Source organism: Equus przewalskii, chromosome 9 (genome assembly GCF_037783145.1).
Source record: "Equus przewalskii isolate Varuska chromosome 9, EquPr2, whole genome shotgun sequence".
NCBI classification, from domain to species: domain Eukaryota; kingdom Metazoa; phylum Chordata; class Mammalia; order Perissodactyla; family Equidae; genus Equus; species Equus przewalskii.
In genome coordinates this window covers 27904360-27930951 of record NC_091839.1, presented here as the reverse complement: position 1 = coordinate 27930951, position 26592 = coordinate 27904360, and the positions used below count along the sequence as shown (strand labels likewise).

Here is a 26592-nt window from a genome sequence, read left to right as displayed (position 1 = left end):
GGCCAGTCACATAAGGACAAATGCTGTATGACTCCACTGACATGAGGCCCCTAGAGCAGTCAGATTCGTAGAGACGGAAAGTAGAATGTTGGTTGCCAGGGGCTGGGGAGAGGTGGGAATGGAGACATTGTTTAATGGGTGAGTTTCAGTTTTGCAAGATGAAGAGTTCTGGAGATGGATGGTGGCGATGGTAGCACAACTATCTTAATGTATTTAATGTCACTGAACTGTATACTTAAAAATGGTTAGGATAGCAAAAAAAGAAAAAAAGTAACCAGGGCATTCTAAACCCAGGGCGTTCCTGTCTAATAGGTATTTCTGTAAAGGGCTTGGCTTTAGAAATATATATTTGAAAGCCCCTGTCGAGATACTCTGAAATCGCAGCGGCCAAAGCAGCATGAGTTACTACAAATGTGAGCGCCACTCTTTGATGGCCTTTTAACACTAATGGATACATCTCGCGGGTAAGAACTCTACACAACTGAAGATTACGTGTGCTTTTAAAAAGGCAAATAAAATGAAATATTTATTCCAATGGCAATCAATCCTCATTTCATTCCATCTTGTAAAAGTTGAACATTTTCAATTTCCCATTAATTAAAAAAATAACCTTTATTTAAACTTCCATTGAAGAAGTTTCTCTGTCAACTTCAATGTGCGAGAAGGTTCGTGGTTGTCCAAAACCATCTTAGGCGGTGCGCCAGCAAATGCGTCCGGCTCTCCAGGCTGCCGAGCGCACCTCGCCTCCCTCGGGCTCGCGGGGTGCGGCGCGCGCCCCTCGCGGCGGGCGGGCCGGGGCGGGGCCCTCGAGGCGTCACTCCCGCCAGGCTCGTCACTTTCGTTTCCCGCCGCGCCCGCCGGCTCCTGCCCGCAGGCCTGTCGGAGCCCAGGCTGCTCTCGGAGGTCCAGGGGCGCCGGCCATGGACCCTCGGCGCGGGCCGGCGGCGCGCACCGCTCCCAAGGCGGGGGCCGCGGCGCCCAAGGCTTCGGCGCAGGGCGGGAGGGGCGCGCTGACGGAGCCCGACGTGTGCCCCGCCGTCCCCGCGGCCGCCCGGCCCCGCGCGCAGAGCGGCGAGCCCGCCAGCGCGCCGGGCTCCCTGCGGAAGAAGAGCGCGCCGGGCCCGCGGGAGAGGCCGCCGCGCCGCGCGCAGAGCGCCCGCGCCGGGCAGGAGCCGTCGAGCGCGGCGGGTCCGGCGGGTCCGGCGGGTCCGGCGGAGGGGCCGGCCCTTTCCAGGGCAGGCTCTCGCCGCGAGCGGGGCGCGCGCTCCGCGGAGACGGCGAGGCCCCAGCCCGGGCCCGCGGAGCTCGGCGGCGTCGGCGCGCTGGTCCCAGCCCCGAGTCTTGGCCGGAGGGGAGCGCCGCCCGGCGCCTGGGAGCCTCGGGCGGTGCTGGAGAAGCTGAGGCTGAGCCGCCAGGAGGTCTCGGCGGCGGCGGAGGTGGTGAACAGGGTGGTGGACCACCTGCTGCAGAGGCTGCAGCGCCGCGAGTCCGAGTTCAGAGGGGTCGCGCTGCTGCACACCGGGAGCTACTACGAGCGCGTGAAGGTGAGCCCCCGGCCGCCCCCGCCCCCTGTTCCCGCCTCCCGCGGGTCGCGGTCCCCCACTTCCCTTCCGAAGTAGCCTAGGCGCTCGTTCTTTTGTGATGTGTGACATAGTTCTACTTAAAAGGACGAACACGGATTCATTTATTCATCTGTGCATCCAGTGCACGTAGAGCCAGCCTATAGGGATTGCCAGCTACAGTCAAGGCGCTGCTCTTGAGGGAATTCGGATGTATGGATTCGTTCACGCACGCCGACCTGTGTGTTTGTGTAACAGCGCCGCCCTTGGTGCCCCGTGGGCGGATTCTGACTTGAATAGGAGTAGTCTGCGAAAGAGTCCATAAAATCGGTATAGCTAAGAAACATCCTCCTATACGGAGGACGTCTGTACTCCTTCGGAGAAATAGCTTGTCTGTCCTCCCAGCCCCCGCAGGCACTCTCTCCCCCTCAATTTTTTAAACAGAGGTCATTGGAAGCTCACAGTGAGTGATGTTAAAACAAATTAAGAGAAAATCTCCTACAGATACTAAAAAGCAGACTTCCTAAATACGCATCCGATGTAATTAAGTTTGTATTGCACAGCTCCATTTGCTCGTGTGCGGTTGAGTCCTTAAGTCATTATTCCAACATAGACTGAAGGTTTAGGAGCAGCTTCCTTACTGAAGGCTGTTTCCCCACGCGTGGCGGGTTTCTTTAGTTATTTGTGGTCTAGTTAGTTTTCCGAGCGCGGGGCTGTGCACCTCCATTGCTCTGTGTAAGATCTTGGGTGTAGCACGAACAGATATAGAGGCTGACGGCATATCTTTATTAGATAATCATAATTTATTTTAGAGTTACATATTGCCTTTATTCAATTAACTACTTTCCTCCAGAAGGTGGATGATTTTAAAACTTTAGATTTAAGGTTTTAGGGTTATAAACTTTTTTTAAAAAAGATTTTATTTTTTCCTTTTTCTCCCCAAAGCCCCCCAGTACATAGTTGTATATTCTTTGTTGTGGGTCCTTCTAGTTGTGGCATGTGGGACGCTGCCTCAGCATGGTTTGAGGAGCAGTGCCATGCCCGTGCCCAGGATTTGAACCAGTGAAACACTGGGCCACTTGCAGCAGAGTGTGCAAACTTAACCACTTAGCCACGGGGCCAGACCTTAGGATTGTAAACTCTTAAGAGAGCAGGCCAAACGTTATGCATTTTTGTATCTCTAAGCCTTAACACTTAGCAAGCATTCAAGTGAATGAATGAATGAATGAATGTGTTCAAGAAGAAAGGATGGTTGCTCTCTCTCAAGACCCCTGCCTTCTCAGGGTAGCAAATTCAGATTTCATTCCCATAGTAAGTATATAACCCAGTAACCTTCAGTGGAAATTAAACCTTTCGTATATTTTTGTTTTGGCTTCCTACCTAGTTTGTGAGCCCCATTCTCATGGAATGTTAGACACAACTGTGTACCCTGTACAACCACTCATGTCATTGGTGTACACTCAGTGAAATTTGTTTATTGCCAAAAAGACAGTGTATGTATCAGTCTTTGGATCTGTAACTCTTTTAGCACTGAAGACCACTCATAAAATTCCATCTACAGTTTCTTGGAAGCCAAGTGAGCAAAACTTTCGTCACTCTATCTGTCTTGAGTGTGATTCTTACTACATAAATATCATGGAGGGTTCAATATCATGGAGGGTACAAAGGAAAAAGAAAGTTATTAGTTAGAACTAGAGAACCAGAAGACATTTAGAGAACAGTCTCCTCAGAGCCACTCCATGCTGATGGAAAGAAGTTCAATGCAATTTAAAAAATCTAAAATGTATTTATTGTTTTTTAACTGATTATAACATATATACGTGTTCATTGTAGAGGTGACCCACTGCGTGCCTCCAGCAGGCTCCCACAGCGCAATGGCACCTTGCCTCCTTACTTCTTTCCTCAGCTTCTCCCATATCTGCCCCTGTTCCCTGTCCATGTCCCAGGAAAATTCAGAAAAGCATATAGAAGAACAATATTGTTTCTGTTTATTTGGTGTATTTTCTTTTTATGCATACACTTGGATTTCAAAATTGGATTCTAGACTCTTTATAATTGGTAAAAGGATAGACAAAACACACTTCTCAGTAATTTATTTACTTGGTTCTATATTGACACATTTCCATTCATATATTTTATTGTAATGTTATCAAGTTCTAGGTGAAAATGTCTTATAGAAAGTCCCTGTAAAATTGCCAGCCCATAATGTTCTTTTTGTCCTAGATGTTAATGCACTTTGCTAGTTATGATTTGGACTGAGTGAAAAGGTTGTCTAGAAATCACCTGTGGTGCCATTAGCCAATGGCACATTAACCAGTAAAGAAAAGGAATAAACTACGGCAACATGCAACAACATGAATGAATCTTACAAACATAATGTTGAACAAAAAAAGGCAAGGCAAAGGAATACATACAGCCAATGCAACAAAGCAGAGAAAAGAAATAAAATGCATAAGAGCAAAAAAGGAGTAATAAAACTTATGTGCAGATGACTTGATTACATTTTTGTACAAGTCAGTGAATTTAGCAAGTTTGCTGGATACAAAGTCAATAAATGAAAAAATTTCAATATACTAGCAAAAAAACAAGTGACAATGAAAATTTAAAAATTATGATACCAATTATAATAGTATCAAAAACAAATATTTAGGAATAAATCTTGTTAAAAGATGTTTAAAACTTCAAAACATTACTGAATAAATTTGAAGAAGGACTAAACAAATGGAAAACCATATCATGTTCAGTTTTCCTCAAGTTGATCTATAGATTCGGTGCAATCTCAGTCAAAATCCCATCAATTTTTTGTTTAAATTGACAAGCTGATTGTAAGTCTTATATGGAAATGCAAAGGAATTAAAATATCCAAGGCAATTCTAAAGCAGAAAAAATGTTGAAGGATTTACCCTAGCAAAGAGTGAGACTTACTATAAAGCTGTTCTAATCAAGCAGCTGTTACTGGTGCAATGATAGACAGGCCACTTGAATAGAAAGTCCAGAAACAGACCTGCATCTATAATTCAATGTACAGTAGACAATGTATGCAGTAATGTAATTCAGTGGAGGAAAGGATGGTCCTTTCAATAATCGGTGCTTGGGCAATTGCACATCCATAAGGGAAAAAACATGACCCGTGACACCTACCACACATCGGACACAAAAATTAACTTGAGATATATCATAGACCTAAAGGTGAAAGATAAAACAATAAAACTTGTGCAAAAAAGCATAGAAGAGTATCTTCATAATTTTGGGATGTGCAAATATTTCTTAAATAAGACACTAAAATTGCTAACCATAAAAGACAGATAAATTGGACTTCATTAGAATGAAGAACTTCTCTTCATCAGAAGACACCACTGAGAGTGAAAATGCAAGCCACAGACTGGGAGAAGATGCTTTCAGTATGTACACCTGGCAAAGGACTAGTACAGATCAGTAAGAGAAAGACAGACGAATCGATTTAAAATTTGGCAGAGGACTTGAACAGACACTTTAGTATGCAATGCAAATAGCAGTTAACATATGAAAGGTTCTCAGTGTCATTAATCATCAGGAAAATGTTAGTTAAAACCATGGTGAGCTTATACCACACATCTATCCACCAGAATAGCTGAAATTTTTAAAGACTGGACAATTCCAAGTGTTGAAGAAGGTGTGGAACAACTGAAACTCCCTTATATTGATGGTAGGATAAACTGATACTACTTCTTTAGAAAATTGACGATTTCTTCTAAAGTTAAAGATACGCCTATCCTGTGGTCCAGCAGTTCCACTCCCAGATATATGTACAATAGAAACGAGTGCTCATGTCCGACAAAAGGCATATGGAAGAATGCTCAGAACAGCTTTGTAATAATTAAACTCAGAACTAATTGTAATACTTAAACACTGGAAACGAGCCTACACTCAACAACAGAATAACTAAATATATTTTGGTATATTCCATTAACTTGGAATGCTAGAGAGAATGAAAACCAACAAACTATACCTGTAATAATATGGATGAATCTCACAAAGATAATGTTGAACAAAAGAAGTCAGATATAAAAGAGTACATACTATATGATTCAGTTTATATGATCTTCCCAAACAGGCGAACTTAATCTGTGGTGTTAGAAGTCAGGGTAGGGGCTATTTTTGGTGGGGGGTTCTGACAGGGAGTGGAAATGAGAGAACCTTCTATGTTGCTGGGGATGGGAATAGGGCAATTTAGAATGCCTGCAGAGCTCACTGTTCTTGCTAGGATTCAGCCATTTTTCTTGAGTAAATCCTCTTTGGATTGTTGCAAAACTTTGGTTAATTTACAGAGATCTGAAAAAGTTGGATTTGACTATTTCTGCCCATGTTCTTGTTGCTTTTATGAAAGAGTGGGTTTTCAGAGGGTCTTCTTCATTCCCACTGACGTCACTCCAAGTGTTTGTATCACCCTTATAATATGTCCTAGTCAGCTTGGCCTGCCACAAAAAAATACCATAGACTGAGTGGCTTAAACAACGGAAATTTATTTTCTCATAGTTCTGGAGGCTAGAAGTCCACGATGAGGGTGCCAGCATGGTTAGATTCTGGTGTGGGCTCTCTTCATGGCTTGTAGACAGCCACCTACTCCCTGTGTCCTCACCGTGTTCCTCGGTGCACGTGTGCAGAGAGAAAGCGATCTCTCTCTCATTTCTTCTTATAAGGCCACAAGCCCTATCAGATTAGGACCCCAACCTCATGATCTCATTTAAGCTTAACTGCCTCCTAAAAGTCCTATCTCCAAGTACAGTCATGCTGGGGGTTAGGGCTTCAACATAAGAATTTTGGGAGAATAGTTCAGTACACAGCACAGTACGTCTCAGTTTGGACTAGCCACATGTCACCCGATCAAGAGACATATGTGGCCACTAGGTACCATGCTGAATATTACAGTCCAATGGCTGTATTTGAAGCGTATTCCTAACTAATGAAACTTGTGGCATTTTTGATATAGGAAAGATAATCATTTATTATAATTGCTGTAATTATTATTATTGTGAAGAAGAAAAAGATTCTTTGAAGCTCCTAAAATGCTATGGGTCAAACACACTAATGTAGTCCACGACTCGCAGCTCACACTCACGTGGGGACTGGTAGCTGTAAGTGAGATGGCCCTTGCTCAACTAGCCAGCAGGTGACTACTCAGATTTTTGAGACCATTGTGACAGGAGGGTGGCTGCAGTGTGTATCTTGTGACATAAAAGATAGCATCTTAAAGGTCTTTAATTTTATTAAGCTTTAAACTCGGAAAAAAACTGGCACAGATTTTGAAAGCTTACATGCTATCATTTAAAATTGTATTAAATTATAAAAATAATGCATTCTCATGGTAAAAAAAATGAACATAGATCCTACAAAGTAAAACCAATAATATTCTCTCAGCTCCATTAGTCCCACTCCCAAAGGGTATAAATATTAGGAATTTTGATTTTCAAAGTGGAACTTGTTTTTCACATTTTTTAAAGGGCGTGATAGTCTCTAAAATTGTGAAATTTCTGGTGTACATTATTATTTGTCAGTCACCAGATAAATGTGCCTCTTCGCCCCTTATGCCCACTCCCCAAGCCCCTTCCCCTCTGGTAACCGCTAATCCGTTCTCTTTGTCCATGTGTTAGTTTGTCTTCCACGTATGAGTGAAATCATGTGGTGTTTGTCTTTCTCTGGCTTATTTTGCTTAACATAATACCCTCAAGGTCCATCCATGTTGTTGTGAATGACGTGATTTTGTCTTTTCTTTTTTTTTGGCTGAGTAGTATTCCATTGTATGTTTATACCACATTTTCTTTATTCATTCCTCAGTTGATGGGCACTTGGGTTGCTTCCATGTCTTGGCTATTGTGAATAATGCTGCAATGAACATAGGGGTGCATGCTCTTTGAATTGTTGATGTCAAGTTGTTTGGATAAATACCCAGTAGTGGGATAGCTGGTTCATATAATATTTCTATTTTTAATTTTTTTAGAAATCTCCATACTGTTTTCCACAGTGGCTGCACCAGTTTGCAGGTCTCACGGTCTTTTGTTCAGTGGGCTTTTGTTGCCCCATGTGAACTTCAGGATTCTTTGTTCTAAATTGTGAAGATTGTCGTTGGGAATCTGATTGGGATTGCATTGAATCTGTACATTGCTTTAGGCAGTATGGACATTTTAACTGTGTTTATTCTTCCAATCCATGTGCATGGAATGTCTTTCCATTTCTTTATGTCATCATCAGTTTCTTTCAGTAATGTCTTATAGTTTTCCTTGTATTGGTCTTTCACCTCCCTGGTTAAATTTATTTCAAAATATTTTATCCTTTTTGTTGTGACTATAAATGGGGTTGTATTTTTGAGTTCTCTGTTAGTTTGTTGTTAGAATATAGAAATGCAATTGATTTTTGTAAGTTGATTTTGTACTCTGCAACTTGGCTGTAGTTGTATATTATTTCTAATGGTTTTCTAATGGATTCTTTAGGGTTTTCTATATATAAAATCATGTCGTCTGCAAACGGTGAGAGTTTCAATTCTTGACTGCCTATTTAGATACCTTTTATTTCTTTTTCTTGCCTAATTGCTCTGGCCAAAACCTCCAGTACTATGTTGAATAAGAGTGGTGAGAGTGGGCATCTTTGTCTTGTTACTGTTCTCAGAGGGATGGCTTCCAGTTTATCCCTGGTGTGTATGATGTTGGCTGTGGGTTTGTCATATATGACCTTCATTATGTTGAGGTACTTTCCTCTATAACCATTTTATTGAGAGTTTTTATCATAAATGGACGCTGGATCTTGTCAGATGCTTTCTCTGCGTCTATTGAGATGATCATGTGGTTTTTTATTCCTGATTTTGTTAATGTAATGTATCACATTGATTGATTTGCAGATGTTGAACCATCCCTGTGTCCCTGGCATAAATCCCACTTGATCATTATGTATGATCTTTTTGATGTATTGCTATATTCGGTTTGCCAATATTTTGTTGAGGATTTTTGCATCTGTGTTCATCATAGATGTTGGTCTGTAATTTTCCTTCTTTGTGGTGTTCTTGTCTGGCTTGGGGATCAAGGTGATGTTGGCCTCATAAAATGTGTTAGGAAGTGTTCTGTCTTCTTCAATTTTGTGGAATAGTTTGAGAAGGATAGGTATTAAATGTTTGAATGTTTGGTAAAATTCTCCAGAGAAGCCACCTCCTCCTGGACTTTTGTCTTTTGTATTACTGTTTCAATCTCTTTACTTGTCATTGATCTATTCAGATTCTTTTATTTCTTCTTCTTCTTATTGTTTTTGGTGAGGAAGATTGTCACTGAGTTAACGTCTGTTGCCAATCTTCCTCTTTTTGCTTGAGGAAGGTTCTCACTGAGTTAACATCTGTGCCAGTCTTCCTCTTTTCTGTATGTGGGATGACACCACAGCATGGCTTGATGAGCAGTGTGTAGGTTGGTGCCTCTGGTCTGAACCTTTGAACACTGGGCTGCCAAAGCAGAGCATGTGAACTTAACCATTATGCCACTGGGCTGGCCCCAAGATTCTCTATTTTTTCTTGATCCAGTTTTGTGAGGTTGTATGAGTCTAAGAATTTATCCATTTGTTCTAGATAGTCCAATTTGTTGTCATATAGTTTTTCATAGTGTTCTGTTATAGTCCCTTATATTGCTGTGGTATCTGTTTTAATTTCTCCTCTTTTATTTCTAATTTTATATATTTGAGCCTTCTCTCTTTTTTTCTTAGTGAGTCTGGCTAAGGGTTTGTCAATTTTGTTTGTCTTCTCAAAGAAGCAGCTCTTAGTTTCATTGATCCTTTCTACTGTCTTTATGGTTTCAATTTAATTTATTTTATGCTCTAATTATATTACTTTCCTCCTTCTGCTGACTTTGGGCTTTATTTGTTCTTTTTCTAGTTCTGTTAGCTGTAGTTTAAGATTTCTTATTTGAGATTTTTCTTATTTGTTAAGGTGGGCCTGTATTGCTATGAATTTCCTTCTTAGTGCTACTTTTGCTGCATCCTTTATGAGTTGGTACAGTGTATTTTCATTTTCATTTTTCTCCAGATATTTTTTGATTCTCCTTTGATTTCTTCCATGATCCATTGGTTGTTTAGTAACATGTTCTTTAGTCTCCACATATTTGTCACTTTTTTCTTGTAGTTGATTTCTGGTTTCATAGCATTGTGTTTGGAAAAGATACTTGATATAATTTCAATCTTCTTAAATTTATTGAGGCCTGCTTTATTTCCTGACATATGGTCTATCTTTGAGAATGTTCCATGTGCTTTTTTTTCTTTTTAAAGATTTTAAAATTTTTCCTTTTACTCCCCAAAGCCCCCCAGTACATAGTTGTATATTTTTAATTGTGGGTCTTTCTAGTTGTGGCATGTGGGATGCCACCTCAGCATGGCTTGATGAGCGGTGCCATGTCTGCGCCCGGGATCCGAACTGGTGAAACCCCGGGCTGCTGAAGCAGAGCGTGTGAACTTACCCACTCAGCCATGGGGCCAGCCCCTTACATGTGCGTTTGAGAAGAATGTGTATTCCTCTAATTTTGGATGGAGTGTTCTATATCTATCTACTGTGTCCTTCTGGTCTAGTTTTTTGTTTAATTCCACTGTTTCCTTGTTAACTTTCTGTCTGGATGATCTATCCATTGATGTAAGTGGGGGGTTAACTGCCCCTACTATTATTGTATTGCTGTTAATATCCCTTTTAAATTTGTTAATAACTGCTTTGTGTACCTTGCTGCTTTTGGGTTGAGTATATACATATTCATAAGTGTTACATCCTCTTGGAGGAGGGTCCTTTTTATTGTATACTCTTCCTCTTTGTTTCTCATTGTGTTTTTTATCTTGAATTCTACTTTGTCCAATATAAGTATGGCAACACCTGCATTCTTTTGTTTGCCATTAGCTTGGTGTATCGTGTTCCATGCTTCACTCTGAGCCTCTGTTTGTCTTTAGAGTTGAGATGTGTTTCCTGCAGGCAGCATATTGTTGGGTCTTGTTTTTTAATCCATCCTGCTACTTTGTGTCTTTTGATTGGAGAATTCAATCCATTTACATTTAGAGTGATTATTGATATATGAGGGCTTAATACTGCCATTTTTTTCACTTTTTTTTTACAGTTCTGTATTTCCTTTGTTTCTCATCTCTTGTATTTCAGACTGCTGATTCAGTTTGGTAGTTCTCTATGTTGGTTGTCTTAGTTTTCTCTTTATTTATCCTTTGTGTCTCTGTTCTGATCATTTAGTGGTTACTGTGAAGTTTATATAAACATCTCACAGATGGGATAGTCCATTTTCTGATAGCCTCTTGTTTCCTTAGTCTAAGCAGTTTCCATCCCTTTCCTCTTTCCCTTCTAAGTTACTGTTGTCACAGCTTATTCCATCTTGTATTGTGAGTTTGTGGTTAAAATGACGAGATTCTAGTTATTTTTTTGTGGTTTCTTTTCCTTTGTCTTTAATGTCATAATTGGTTGCTAACCTTTTGTCATAGAGAGCTGCAATTTTCTGATTTTGTCTGCCTATTTATCTCCTTGCTCAAGACTTTGTAAACCCTGTCTTTTTTTCTTCAGGTATGAGGGCCTTGATCATTTCTTGTCGGAGGGGGGGTGGTCTTGTGGCAATGAATTCCCTCAGTGTTTGTTTATCTGGGAAAGTTTTTATTTCTTCCTTATATATGAAAGTTATTTTCACTGGATACAGTATTTTTGGCTGAAAGTTTTTGTCTTTCAGAATTTTGAGTATATCATTCCACTCTCTTCTAGCCTGGAAGGTTTCTGATGAGAAATCTGCTGAAGGCCTGATAGGGGTTCCTTTGTAAGTTATTTTCTTCTGCCTTGCTGCCCTTAGTATTTTTTTCTTTGTCATTGACTTTTGACAGTTTCACTACTATATGCCTTGGAGAAGGTCTTTTTGCATTGATGTAATTAGGCGTTCTGTTAGCTTGTTTTACTTGTAATTCCAGCTTCTTCCTCAGATTTGGGAAGTTCTCGGCTATTCTTTCTTTCTTTTTTTTTTTTGAGGAAGATTAGCCCAGAGCTAACATCTGCTGCCAATCCTCCTCTTTTTGCTGAAGAAGACTGGCTCTGAGCTAACATCTGTGTCCATCTTCCTCCACTTTATATGTTGGATGCCTACCACAGCATGGCTTATCAAGCAATGCCATGTCCGCACCCAGGATCCGAACTGGTGAACCCCAGGCCACCAAAGCGGAACATGCACACTTAACTGCTGTGCCACTGGGCCGGCCCCATCAGCATTTATTTCTTTGAATAAGCTTTGTCCTCCTTTGTCCCTATTTTCTCCCTCTGGAATACCTGTAATACTTATTTTGCATTTCCTAATTGAGTTGGATATTTCTCAGAGAATTTCTTCATTTCTTTTTAGTCTTAGTTCTCTCTCTTCCTCAATCTGAAGCATTTCTATGTTTCTGTCCTCCAAATGGCTAATTCTCTCCTCCATAATATCAGCTCTGTTATTCAAGGACTCCATGTTTTTCTTTATTTCATTCATTGTGTTTTCCATCTCCAACATTTCTGATTGGTTTTTCTTTATAGTCTCAATCTCTTTTGTGAAGAATTCCCTCTGTTCATTAATTTTATTCCTGATTTTATTCAACTCTCTCTCTGTATTTTGTTGTAACTCATCGAGTTTTTTAATGGTAGCTATTTTGAATTTTCTCTCATTTAGATTGTAAATTTCTGTTCCTTTAGGATTGATTTCTGGGTGCTTGCCGTTTTCCTTCTGGTCTGGAGTGTTAACATACCTCTTCATCCTATTTGAGGAGGTGGATTTGTGCCTTTGCATATTGGTAAGATCTTGTCACAGATTCTACCTGCTGCCCCTGGGGGCAGGGTCAGGAACTCTGTATTCTGAGCCCTCCACTATCTCTGGCTTCTGTGCCTGCCCTTTGGAATCTATGCCAACAGGGCCCATCTGCAGTTGCCCTCTCTCCACTGCCGCTTTGCAAAGGCATGCGCATGCACTCTGGTGGGCATCCCTTGCTCTGGCCGACTGGCCAAGCTTGTATGCTGGGCAGATGGAGGGGAGCTTTCTTTCATGTGTGTGATCCCAGGGGCGTTCTTGCTCTTCCTTCGCTGTCTACCCTCTTGGGGTGCTGGCTTGATGAACACACCCCCACAATAGCTAAGCCTCCTCTGTGTGGGGCTTTCACATGGCTGGGAGGTAGCCTGGAGAGCAAAGGTGTTCACACAGAAAGCTGCCCCTCCACCCTCTTTTCTCAGAGCTGTGTGCAGTCCTGTGCCCTGGGTCGCTGCTGGGGAGGCAGAGGAGATCCCCTTACCTCCTTCCCCTTCTTCGTGGGGGGTCCACCACCTCCACCTTCAGATGGTGGCTGTGTGGAATCTCAGATGTCTATTGTGTGTGTGTGAGTGTCCTCTGTTGGTGTATGAATGTCCTTTTTGTTATATCTTAGGGGGGAGAGTCTAAGGGAAGAGCTCCCTCCCCCATGATGCTGACATCACCTCCTCAAAGTAGAGTTTTAAATTTCAAGAAAAAAAATTGCATTTGCTTGGAAAACATTCACAGGCACACATTTCAGTGCTATTTTTACTATTTTTTAGATTTCTGCTCCTAATGAATTTGATGTTATGTTCAAACTGGAGGTCCCCAGAATTGAGCTGGAAGAATATTGCAACAGTGGTGCTCATTACTTTGTGAAGTTCAAAAGAAATCCCAAAGGAAATCCTCTGAGTCAGTTTTTAGAAGAGGAAATATTGTCAGCTTCTAAGATGCTATCCAAGTTTAGGAAAATCATTAAGGAAGAAATTAAACACGTTGAAGGTAAGATTTTTGCCTTTTGATTCTTAAAGGTGTAATTGTACCTACTAATTGCCAGACACTCTTTTCCTGATCTTTCTTGACTTCCCTGAAACAGGCTGTTGACTACTACCTCCTAGAAACAGTTCTTTGCTCTTGGTTTTACTCCACTACATTTTCTTGATATTCTTCCTAAATGTTGATTGGCTCTGTTTTGGTCTCCATTGGATAATCACTGAACTGCTGCCTCTGTCACTGGGTATAAGTGGTTGAATAAAATCGGTGGGCTCTCCTCTTAAAGCCTGACACTTGTAAACACAGATTGCAGTGAGTGCTGTGAAGAGAATGAACTGGGAGGAGTGGTAGCAATTGGAGTGGAGGGGGGGTGAGCCAGGCCCTGAGGCAGAAAAGAGCCTGACAAGCTAAGGGCACAAAAAGAGGCCCATGTGGACAAGGGGAGGAATGGCATGAAAGGAAGTTGAAAAGGCAGCCAGGGGCCATATTCTTCAAGGACTTGTAGATGCTGGAAAGGAGTTTAGATTTTATTCCATGTTCATTGAGAAGCCAGGTTTTAATTAGGGAGTAATGATTGGCTTTGTATTTTTAAAAGTTTACTTTGGCTTCTTTGGAGAAGATATTATAATACAAATAAGGAGATTAGAAAGGAAAATGTTGTAATAGTTCAGGTGAAATAGGGTACAAGTGGGGCATGGGGGATGGGGAGAAGCAGACAGACCCAAACCATAGCAGTGCCTGCTTCTGGATTCAGTGTATGGGGTGAGAGAGAAGACTGGATTAAAGAAGGCTCCCAGATTCTGGATTGAGCACCTGTGTGCATTGATTATGCCATTTTCTAAGATAGGAAGAACTGAGAAGGAGCATATTTTGGGGTATGAATTAAGACTTTGGCTTTGGACATGTGAAGTTAGAGATTCCTGTGATATGTTGAAGTGAATGTGTCAAGTATGTAGTTGGATATAATTTTGGAGTTCAGAGGATATATTTGGGCGGCATGGAAACATATAAATGACATTGGAAATGGATGAGACCACTTAGGCAGAGAGTGTAGATTCATTTGTTCATTAATTTAATCAGTATTCATTGATCATCCAATGTGCTAGGTGTTCGAGGTGTTTCAGATATATTAATGAACAAATAGATGAAGATCCTCACCCTTCTGTACTTATAATCATGTGAGGGCCGACATGCAATTAATAACAGATGGAAACCATAATTACCTTGTAAACTAGAAAGTAATAAGTCCTATGGTGAAAAAGTATAGTAAAGTGAGAGGGATAAGGAGTGTTGGGATAGGGTGGGGGTAAATTGCAATGTTAAGTAGAGTGGTAAGAAGGGATCCCATTCGAGGTTGGGAAGAAGAGAAGGAGCAAAAGGAGGCTATGAGTGTTTTGCAGAAGGAGTGGTCAGTATTTAGAATGCTACTGACATCCAGAAAAACCACTGGATTTGGTCTTCAGTTTTGTGGGGGTTTTGGTAACTATGACTTAGCAGTTTCAATGGGGTCATGAGCACACGAGAGAAAGGGCAGGAATGCAGTAGAAACAGTGTGTGTATGCAACTTTTAAAAAACTTTCGGCTGCAAAGGAAGTAGAAAGATGGGTAAGTGTGGCAAGGAGGCAGATGTAGGGTCAAGGGAGAGGTATGTTTTAGAATTTATTCTAAATATATTTAGTATATTGGAACCCTTTGTACGCAGATAAGAATGATTCAGTAGGGAAGGGGAGGCTGCTGATGCAGGAGAGGGAAGAACTGAAGGAGCAAGGTGCTTGAGAAGGTGAGGAGGAGGGATCCAGAGACCATGTGCAGGGGGTCCTTTAATAGGTGGACAGACACTTCCTCGGTGGTAGCAGGAGGGAAGAAATAATGGGTAAGAGGTGTGTAGGTTTGCAGATTTTGTGATTAGAAAATGAGAGTGTTTTCTAGGATTTTCTCCGTGGTGCTCTATCTTCTGTCTCACTGTGGTTCCTTCCAGACGTCTTATCTGGGAGTAATCTCTAACTGTTGCTTATACAACCCCAAATTCAGTATCTCTCATCTAGAGGCCTTTCCTGAATTTCTGACCACCATAGGCACCTGCCCAGTGGCCATCTCCACTTGAGTGTCCTACAGGCACCTAGAGCTTGGTGTGTCTACAGTGAAGTTCATCTCAACCCTATCTTTCTTCTTCTTGCTTAGTCTGTATTGAAGAATCGCATCAGCGTCAGCCATTTCCCAGGCCAAAATCCTAGGATGGCATCCCAGTCTCCTACTTTATTCCTTACCTCACAGATTCAGTCCATCTACTAGGTCTGTTAATTTGAACTTCTTTAATTGCTTTCACTTATGCTACTTGTGTCTTTTTTTAAGAAATAAAAATGGTATATATTTAAGGTGTACAACATGATGTTTTGATATATGTATACATAGTGAAATGATTACCACAGTCAAGCTAATTAGCGTATCTTCTCACATAGTTACCTTTTTTTTAATGTGTGGTGAGAGTAACTGAAATCTACTCTCTCAGCACATTTCCGGTATTCAATATGGTTGTATTAATGATGGACCTCATGCTGTAATTAGATCTCTACACTTACCTTACATAACTGCAACTTTGTACCCTTTGACCAGCATCTCCCTATTTTCCCCACCTGCTTGCCCCTGGCAACCACCATTCTACTCTCTGCTTCTACATATTCTCCTTTTTTAGATTCCACATATAAGTGAGATGATGCAGTATTTGCCTTTCTGTGTCTAGCTTAATTCGCTCAGCATAATGTCCTTCAGGTTCATCCATGTTGTTACAAATGGCAGGATCTCCTTCTTGTTAAGGCTGAGTAATATTCAGCCTTATATATTATGTATATATACCACATTTTCTTTATCCATTCCTCCATCAATGGGCACTCAGGTTGTTTCTGTATGTTGGCTATTGTGAATAACGCTGCAGTGAACATGGGTTGCTCCCTGTATCTTAATGCTCACAGCCTCTGTGCTATCACAGGCACCCACCCTCTGTGTTGGGCTTTTGCCGTGATCTTCTCTACTGCCTCTCTCCTCCCTGCTGCTTGCTCCTCTAGCCTCGTCTCCAGGCTTCCCTTCAAAGTGCCATCCATAAATTTAGATGGAAATTTAATCACAGTCCTCCCAAAGCTCAATGTCTTCAGGGACTCCTCATCATATATACTAGAGAGATTCTTGACAACTGGCCCCCCATGATAAGTATCCATAAATATTGGTTAAATGAATAAAACACTTTGCTTTGTGGGGTCAGTTTCCACTTTAGAACTAATTTTCACTGTACACTTAGCACTTTATAGATCTCCAATCATAGTTCTATTATTTTCCCTGTATTTTCATAGAAAATTGGATTGATAAACCCTTTCTTCCCTTTTATACATTTAAACAGATACAGATGTCATCGTGGAGAGGAAGAGAAGAGGGAGCCCTGCTGTAACACTTCTCATTAGAAAACCTAAAGAAATATCTGTGGATATAATCCTGGCTTTGGAATCAAAAAGCAGTTGGCCTGCTAGCACCAAGGAAGGCCTGCCCATCAATAACTGGCTTGGAACAAAAGTTAAGAACAGTCTAAGACGACAGCCGTTTTACCTGGTACCCAAGCATGCAAAGGAAGGAAATGGTTTTCAAGGTATCTTGAATGTGAAGCTTAATTTAAAGATATATAAAAGAATCGTTAATGTTATATACTAGGACAGTAAAAAATCAGTGAATGCTGTTGCATTTCAAGAGCCATTAGGCTAAATAGGCTACAAGATGGGAGTTTGGTAAGAGATGGAATTGAAAAGGGCATAGTTATAGTAATAATATCAAATACTCATCTTTAAAATGTCTATTAGCCCACATTCAAATGTTATTTTTGTTTGATTATTTTTAATAAAGAAAGGAAGTACTGGCCTTAGAGTCAGACTGCCCTGGATCTGAATCTTGAAGATTCTTCTTTTACTAGCTATGTGGTCTTGGGCTAGTTACCAAGCCTCTCTAAACTGTTTGCTCATCTGTGTACTGGGTTCATCAAAGCTGCTGGAAAGATTCTGGGAAGATAGACGTGAGACAGTGCATGTAAAATCCCGTGTTATGTTCCCGGCAGTTGCACATCATTAATATCCTCAGAGCCCAGGCTCTCATTCCCAGCCCTATTTCTCTCTTTCCTACATCTTCTCCTTCCACGGCTCCCCATGCAGCTGGCAGACCTTTTTTGCAGCCTCAGCTGTGGTTGGGCACAGTGGTGAGGTCTCCTTCTCACCTGTGTACCCTGGCTTCACACATCAGGATAGATTTTCGGGTGGTACTCTTAGGCAGTATTCAACTTCTGAGAACTGGGCTGCGTTAGTCTACAGATAAAACTGAATATTGGTGCTATTTTCTCAGGTGGCAGAAGAAAATTCGCTGATTATTTTCTTTTTGTCTTATAAATTTGTATAAGGACTCCAGGGAAATTGGAGGAGACCACAAAAAAATGAACCAAGTTAGAATGAGTGTTGCTAAACAGATCCCAGAAGTGGTCAATCACGCTTAGTGTGATGGCTTATGGTTTTGTGGACACACACCACAACTTTTTATTTTGCATATATATAGGGTCATTTTCTGCAAGAAAAGATGTTTATAAGAGGGAATTTTGTATATTGTTATCTGTAGCTTTGCAGAAGGAACATAGCTTTCTGCGAAACAGGGTTGCACCCCTGAACAATTTCTAGAATGGCTGCCACAGGAAACCCCCAGCATATGTGATGCAGAAATCTCAGCATGACCCATGCCTCTCTCCTGTTGGCCCTCTACCGACCGCCTTGGGGAAGACTGGGAGACAGATCAGCTTAGAGATGAGAAAGTGTCCTCAGTGGCCCTGTGGCTGTACAAAGGCCACTGTGGTTGGATAATTGCTCACATCCTTGTGTTAAGATGAAAGTGGAGGCTGGTGATGGGTACTTACCTGACCTCTGCTGTCTGTTACCCTTGGCTGTTCTCCATCTCCCATCATTCCAGACTATCGATATTCAGGCAAAACCGTGCCTCTCTGTGTGTGTGTGTGTGTGTCCCCAGGTGACTGAACAGAGGATATTAGTAATGAAAATCCTTGGATTAGATTGCCTGGCTTTTTTCTTTCCAAACGTTTTTACTAGACATTTCCTGCTCTCACAAACTATATTTTTAAGAATATAATTTGTTTGATTTTTAATTAAAAATTTCAAATTTGTTTTTTTAATCTACCCACCTGTTTCAAAATAATAATACCAGTATTATTACCTAGAGTATAATTTTAAAAAAAATTGAAGATTTCTTTGCAGTTCTTTTGTTCTTAAGATAAAAGGACAGCCCAAATATCAAGTTTAAACCCACTTGAAAAAATTTCTCCAGCTACCCACTTCAACATAGTTAAATTTGTTCATTATGGTTTCTAATTTTAGATACTGGATTTAAATTTTGATTTAATTTTGTTTTATAAGCATTTTGTTTTAAAAGCATTCATGTGGTTCCCAAACAGAAAAAGGTCTTAGAGAAAGATAGCTTCCATTCATGTCCCCTCTCCACTCTTCTCTCCTTCCCTGATTGGAAACCCTTTAAATTGTTTTTGGTTTACCTTTACATTTTTTAAAAAGTAAGTACCTATATATATATATGTATATGATATATATATATATATATATATATATCATATATATATACACACACGTATGCATATGCTACCTCCCTTTTTAAGATAAAAAGTACACCTTCCTCTTTTCACATAATAAGATATCCTGGACATCACGCCATAGCTCTATATTGAGGTAGCACCCACTGCTTTTTACATTCTATTTTTACAGCTGGTCAGGAAGTAAATACACATGTAATTTCACTAGATATTGCCCAAATCACCCCCACAGGGATTGCACCAGTTTGCACTCCCACAGCAATGCGTAAGAGTACTTGTTTCACCGTCAGCCTTATGAACAGAGTTCAGTAAACTTTGGAATTTTTGCCAATAATCCAAAAAGTAAGAAATATTTCAGTGTAGTTTTTTAAAATAAAGTTTTAATTGTAGAATAGTTTTAGATTTAGAGACAGATTGCACAGATAGTAGAGTTCCTATATACCCATACATATTTCCCTATTATTAACATCTTACATTAATATGATACATTTGTAACAATTAATGAACCAGTATTGATACAGTATTGTTAACTAAAGTCCTTACTGTATTCAAGTTTCTTTTGTTTTACCTAATATACCTTGCCTGCTCCGCGACCCCATCCAGGACCTCACATGACATTAGTCCCTATGTCTCCTCAGGCTCCTCTTGACTGTGACAGTTTCTCAGTCTTGCCTTGTTTTTGATGACCTCGACAGTTTTGAGTAATACCAGTCAGGTATTTTGTAGAATGTCCCTTGTCTGGCATGTGTCTGATGTTTTTCTCAGGATTAGACTAGAGTTCTGGGTTTTGGGAGGAAGACCACAGAGGTGAAGTACCATTCTCATCACATGATATCAAGGGCACATGACTTAGCACTGTTGATGTTGACCTTGGTCACCTGGCTGAGGTCGTGTTTGTCAGGTTTCTCCACTGTTAAATTACTCTTTTTCTCCCTTTTCATACTGTACTATTTGGAAGGGAGCCACTGTGCACCGTTCATGCTTAAGGATTGGGGAGTTATGCTCCACTTCTTTAAGAGCAGAGTATTTACACGAATTATTTGGAGTTCTTTTGCATGGGAGATTTGTCTCTTCTCCCCCATTTATTCATTTACTAAATCATTTATATCAGTATGGACGCATGGATATTTGTTTTATACTTTGGGCTGTAATCCAATACTACTTTATTTATTTTATTGCTAAAGTCGTTCCAGCTTTGGCCTTTAGGATCTCTTTCAGTTGGCTCCTGTGTCCTTTTGACATAACCCCCATATTTGTGGGGTTTTTGTGTTTTCAGCACTAACTCACTTTTTGGCACTACAAGAAGCTCCAGGCTCATCTTGTGTATTTCCTGCTTCAGTCCTAGAATCAGTCATTTCTCCAAGGAGCCCTGAATCCTTTTGTTGGAGAATATACTAGAAAATAAGATCTGGGTGCCATGTGTGCTCTGCTACTAAGGTGTCATCCCTCTCGGTTGAAGGAGCAAGGAAATATATGTATTTATACTAACCTTAGTATAAATGCGTATGTACACATATTTCTATCTATAATCACTGGTACTATATTAAGTTATACGTGAGTTCATACTGATGTCTCTAACTATAATCCATCATCACATGGATCATTCTAACCTTCTCTCCGTGCTGTCTGTGACTTCTCATTCCAGTGGTGAAAAACTTGGCGCCCACCGTCTGACACCTGTTTGCTTCATTGTTCAGTGCTAGTACACATGCACAGTTGTTCAGAGTTGTGAACCCACCCCCCGTGGGAAGCCACTGTCAACTAGAGTACAGTGCTTGGGTACGATTCCTTTTGCCTTCAGTCTTACAGACCTTGTTTCCAAAGTAACTTAGGTCAGCCCCTTTTGCCCCACCCCCTTCAGGGAGGTTGTTACATGCATTTGTAGTGCAGTTAGAATCCCTTTTCACAGTCTGCATTATTTGCTGGATCCTTTGACTTCCTAAATTATTTTTTTTAAAGTTTGCATACATTAAGGTTCACTCTTTGTGCTATAAAGTTCTACTGGTTTTGACAAATGCATTGTATCATGTATCTATCCTTACGTAATAGTTTCACTGCCCTAAAACGTCCCCTATGCTTCACTTCTTCAACCCTCCTCATCCCAAATCTTTGGCAACCACTGATCTGTTTACCATCTCTATAGTTTTGCCTTTTCTAGAATGGCATAAATGGAGTTCATAAATGGATTTATACAGTAGCAATGAACACACTCAACTCTGCCACCTTCTCCATATTATCCATATAATTGTGTAGCTGTTAACTACACTCTTTATTCTGTCCCACTAAAATATTTCTCTATCCTTTCACTATACCTTATTGTCATACAGAATGTGGCTTTTCTAAGTCTTGATATCTGGTAGGATAAGTTCTCCTCTTTGTCCTTCTTTAAGAGTGTTTTAGATATTCTTGACCTTTGTATTTCATCAAAATTTTGGTATCATCTTGTCAAGTTCCACAAAAACATTTTTTTGGAATTTTGATTGAGAGTACGTTTAATCTATAGGTGAATTTGGGGAGACGTGATATATTTACAAGGAATCTTCCAATCCATGTATGGATACACATCTCCATTTATTTAGATTTTCTCTAATACTTCTCAATGGAGTTTTAGAGTTTTCTCCACTGAAGTTTTGTATGTCTTTCGTTACATTTACTCACAGTAATTGTACTTTTTTATTATGAGAAATTTTAAACCAATAGGAAAGTAGGCTGGAGAATATATTGAACTCACATGTACTTGTCACCCATCTTCTTTTCTACATACGCAATTATATCATCTATCAGTAATGATAGCTGTGTTTCTCCCTTTCCAATGCTATAACCCTGTTTTTCCTTCCCTTACTATACTTGCTAGGATAGCCAGTGCATGTTGAACAGATATGGGGATAGCAGATATGCTGCCTTCCTGATTTCAAAGGGAAAACTTCAGCTTGTTACCTTATATTATCATGCTACTGTTTTTTTTTTAAAATCTACCTTTCATCAGATCAAGTTTCCATCCAGATGTAAATTGCTGAGAGGTGGGTTTTTTTAAACTGATGAATGAATCTTAAATTTTATTAGCTGCATTTTCTGTTTCTGTTGAGAAGATCTTATCTTTCGCCTCTATTCTGTTAATGTGTCAGACTATATTGATTGATTTTTAAATTATAAACCAATCATGCATTCCCACTATAAAACCAACTAGGTAATAGGATGGTCAGAGCTTAAAAGAGCCAGCCTTGGTAAAACTTGGGGAGAACAGGGGAATCATTCTATTCTAACATAAACTCTCCCAAGGAATAGAAAGAAAGGAAATGCCCCCTAGTTCATTTTACATGAATACCAAAACTTGCAAAGATGGTGTAACAAATAAACAAAATACAAACACAAGGATAGTATGCAAAAATAAACAAAATACATGTTACCATGGCTAACTTATTAAACTCTGACGTCTCTCCCCCATTTTTTCCTATCTTAGCCCATTGTTCGCTTCAAATCATTTGTTTTAATTTATATTTACATTATTTATCTGTTCACTTCTTTTAGTCTATCTCCTCCTGATAAGGAAGGAAATCACTTAAATATTGTGTTGTTTATATATGCATGTTTTTGGTAAAGTGCTTTTCTGTTTTTCTTTTGGAAATTAAGAAGAAACATGGCGGCTCTCCTTCTCTCACATTGAAAAGGATATCTTGAAAAATCATGGACAGTCTAAAACATGCTGTGAGACTCACGGAGTGAAATGTTGCAGGTAGCCTCCTTATTTTGTTAAGTGGGGGATTATCTATGGAATGTTTAGTTCTTTGTTGACTCCATAGCTCAAACCTGAAGATGATCATTGCTGGGTTGAGTCCTGGGGGCAGTGCATGGCTGGGTTGACTTGGAGTATTATCTAGAGGGTGAGCATGAAGCCAGGGGACCAGAGCTAAAGGACCAAGGAAAGAGTATTGTTAGAAGGCAAGGCCAGGGACCACAGGCCTGAACCTGGATCAGGTGGGTGTGTACAGAGAGATGGAGTGTGAACACTAGCCATGACTCGCCAAGACAATTGGGTGTATTTTAGTATTCTGGTTGCTTCGAGGTAATGAATATTAATATCACGCAATGGGAGGAGGCCAAAGGATCACTTTTACTGGATACTGGTGCTTGCTTTGAGATGGTTTGGCTGCATTGAAGGCTGGAGACTGACGGGCTAAACTTGAAATAACGCTAAGAGATGGGTAGTTATTTATCTTGGTAGCATACACACCAAAAAGAACTGAGGTTGAAAAGGAATCATTCAAGCTTCTTCAGTTGTCCAGTAAAAGGGTCACAAAAGTTAAAAGGTCAAAACAAGAATGCCCAACGTGCAGGTGCAGGATGCTTCTTTAAGGCTTCATATGCAGGCTCTGAAGCAAACTTTAAGAAAAGTATATTGCTGATAAGGCTAAATAATTTTATAAACATTAAATTTTGTCAACTACTAAATAACTGGATGCATAGTCTAAATATTTGCAGTCTAATAGGGCAGAATAATTTTATAAAAATGTAAACAAGATAGGGGCTGGCCCCGTGGCCGAGAGGTTAAGTTCGCGCGCTCTGCTGCAGGCAGCCCAGTGTTTCATTGGTTCGAATCCTGGGCGCGGACATGGCACTGCTCATCAGACCACGCTGAGGCAGCGTCCCACATGCCACAACTAGAAGAACCCACAACGAAGAATATACAACTATGTACCGGGGGGCTTTGGGGAGAAAAAGGAAATAATAAAATCTTAAAAAAAAAAAATGTAAACAGGATTTTTTCTAGGTGTTAAGTAAGTGAATGAGTAATATAAATATGTGCCAGTTTCAAATAGTTGAATTGATCCTGATAGAATAAAATATTTAAGCTAGGAATGGGGAAAAGGGAGGAAAAAAATGTTTTTGAAACTTCAAAGCATATATTTGAAAAAATAATCAGATTTTAGAGTGACTCTATATTTGTATTATTTATATATCTTTATTATTTTTGTATCTTTATTAAGACCTGTATTTTTTTTGGTATCTTCATATGTTTATCCTATAAGATGCCTGAAGCTCTTTGTGGAATGAAACAGATTGTAAATAAGTAAAAATAAATGGTTTTCTTTTTTATTCAACAGGAAAGATTGTTTAAAACTAATGAAATATCTATTAGAACAACTGAAAAAAAAGTTCGGAAACCGAAAGGAACTGGATAAGTTCTGTTCTTATCATGTGAAGACTGCCTTCTTTCATGTATGTACCCAGGACCCACATGACAGTCAGTGGCACTCCAATGACCTGGAATCCTGCTTTGATAACTGCGTGACGTACTTTCTTCACTGCCTCAAGACAGAACGGCTTGAGCATTATTTTATTCCCGGAGTGAATCTGTTCTCTCAAGACCAAATTGAAAAAATAAGTAAAGAATTTCTCTCAAAGCAAATTGAATATGAGAGAAACAATGGATATCCAGTTTTTGGTGAATTTTGAAATTATGTTTTTAAAAAGAATCAAGAATTAGAGTGACTGTATGACGTTGGAATGTTTGAAATTTGTTGCAGCAATGATTGACTAAAATGAATGTAAATATTTAGCTTTCAGTTTGTTTTAATAAACGCTAATCAGTATAAAAGGATTGATTGTCCTAGGAAAGAGATTAGTTAAGGAATAAGCAGGAAAAGGAGTATTTAAAATCTGAAAGCTTACCAGATTGGAATGAAGAGAAGGACAGAATGTGCATCACATTAATTGAGTTTATTGCGCACTTAATTGAGCACCGCTCCTCACCAAGCGTGGGTGCGTGGAGGCTGCAAGAGACTATATTGAAAATGGTCACAGCCTCCATAAAACTGGTAGGTTTTGCTCAACATACATGTATTTGTGAGCAATGGCCTCGCCTACGTGTTAGCACATGTCGAAGGAAATGAGATAATAAGCTCTACATTGTCATGTAGACATGTATGTCTCGAAATTCATAATCTTATAGAAAATATAGGGTACTTCGATACACATGGCTAAATATAAAACATAGAACTTCTTTTATTTATTTTTATTTTCAGTAACACTTTTGTATGTCTTTCTGAAAAGGCAATGTATACACATAACACAAAACTCAAAGAAATGGGTGTGAAGTAAAATGTCAGCCTCTCTCCTCTGTGCTTGGGCCGTTTGACCTAGGGGCAGCTGCTGGCTTTTAACTTCTTTGTATTCATATATTTTGTACGTTTTCTTATTGGCTATTTTATCGTTTTCTCATTGTTTTATAGAAATTCTTTATATATTTTGGATACTTATAGTTTGTGGGTTGTCTATATAATGAGTAACTTCTCCCACTGTGTGGATCGTCTTTACTGTTTTACTCTCTTTTAGTAAACAATTTAAAATTTTAGTGTAGTTGAATTTACTAGTCTTCTCCTTTATGGTCTGTGCATTTTATGTATCTTTTTTAACAGCCTACTTTGTTTGAACATACCAAGAGAAAAGTTAGACATTTGGAGGAGAGTTTGGGGGACAATAAATGATAAATAGAAAACTAGGCAAACAAATCCAAAAAAAAATCCAACCGACTGATTTTTTTTAATCGAGGTCATCACAGTTTACAACATTGTGAAAATTCAGTTGTACATTATTGTTGGTCAGTCACCATATAGATGCACCCCTTCACCCTTTGTACCCACGCCGTACCCTCATCCACCTGGTAACCACTAAATAGTTCTCTTTGTCCATGTGTTTATCTTCCACATATGAGTGAAATCATATGGTGTTTGTGTTTCTCTGTCTGCCTTATTTCGCTTAACATAATACCTTCAAGGTCCATCCATGTTATTGTGACTGTGACGATTGTCTTTTTTTCTGGCTGAGTAGTATTCCACAGTCTATGTATACCACATCTTCTTTATCCAGTCATCAGTTGATGGGCACTTGGGTTGCTTCCACGTCTTGGCGATTGTGAATAATGTTGCAGTGAACATAGGGGTGCATAAGTCTCCTTGAATTGTTGATTTCAAGTTCTTTGGATAAATACCCAGTAGTGGGATAGCTGGGTCATATGATTTGTATTTTTAATTTTTTTGAGAAATCTCCATACTGTTTTCCATAGTGGCTGCACCAGTTTGCATTCCCACCAGCAGTGTATGAGGGTGCCCTTTTCTCCACATCCTCTCCAACACTTGTTATTTTTTGTCTTGGTTATTATAGCCATTCTGACTAGTGTAAGGTGATATCTTAGTGTAGTTTTGATTTGCACTTCCCTGCTGATCAGTGATCTTGAGCATCTTTTCATGTGCCTGTTGGTCATTTGTATATCTTCTTTGAAGAAATGTCTGTTCATATTGTCTGCCCATTTTTTGATCAGGTTGTTTGACTTTTTTTGTTGTTGTTGAATTGTGTGAGTTCTTTGTATATTATGGAGATTAACCCCTTGTCGGATATGTGATTTCCAAATATTTTCTCCTAGCTGGTGGGTTGTCTTTTCGTTTTGTTCCTGGTTTCCTTTGCCCTTTAGTCTGATGAAGTCCCATTTGTTTATTTTTTCTTTTGTTTCCCTTGTCTGAGGAGACACGGTATTCGAAAAGATCCTTTTAATACCGATGTCAAAGAGTGTACTGCCTATGTTTTCTTCCAGAAGTTTTATGGTTTCAGGTCTTCAAGTCTTTTGAGTTTA

The 26592-nt window shown here is 39.9% G+C and overlaps 1 protein-coding gene across 1 annotated transcript; it reads left to right on the top strand.

Moving 5' to 3' along the window:
• The first annotated feature begins 834 nt into the window (after nucleotides 1–834).
• CGAS (cyclic GMP-AMP synthase) lies at nucleotides 835–25317 on the top strand. The gene is made up of 5 exons (XM_008537321.2): nucleotides 835–1544; nucleotides 13120–13339; nucleotides 16722–16964; nucleotides 22596–22698; nucleotides 24068–25317. The coding sequence occupies exons 1-5, from the start codon at nucleotides 921–923 to the stop codon at nucleotides 24417–24419; spliced, it is 1542 nt and encodes a 513-aa protein (XP_008535543.2). The 5' UTR covers nucleotides 835–920; the 3' UTR covers nucleotides 24420–25317.
• The last annotated feature ends 1275 nt before the right edge of the window (nucleotides 25318–26592 follow it).

Bases quoted from the DNA above. Each gene is read 5' to 3' on its own strand.
- CGAS (XM_008537321.2), top strand. From the start codon at position 921: ATGGACCCTCGGCGCGGGCCGGCGGCGCGCACCGCTCCCAAGGCGGGG. The intron at 16,965-22,595 runs GTATCTTGAATG...TTGGAAATTAAG, and splicing joins GGAAGGAAATGGTTTTCAAG to AAGAAACATGGCGGCTCTCC. The intron at 22,699-24,067 runs GTAGCCTCCTTA...TTTATTCAACAG, and splicing joins CACGGAGTGAAATGTTGCAG to GAAAGATTGTTTAAAACTAA.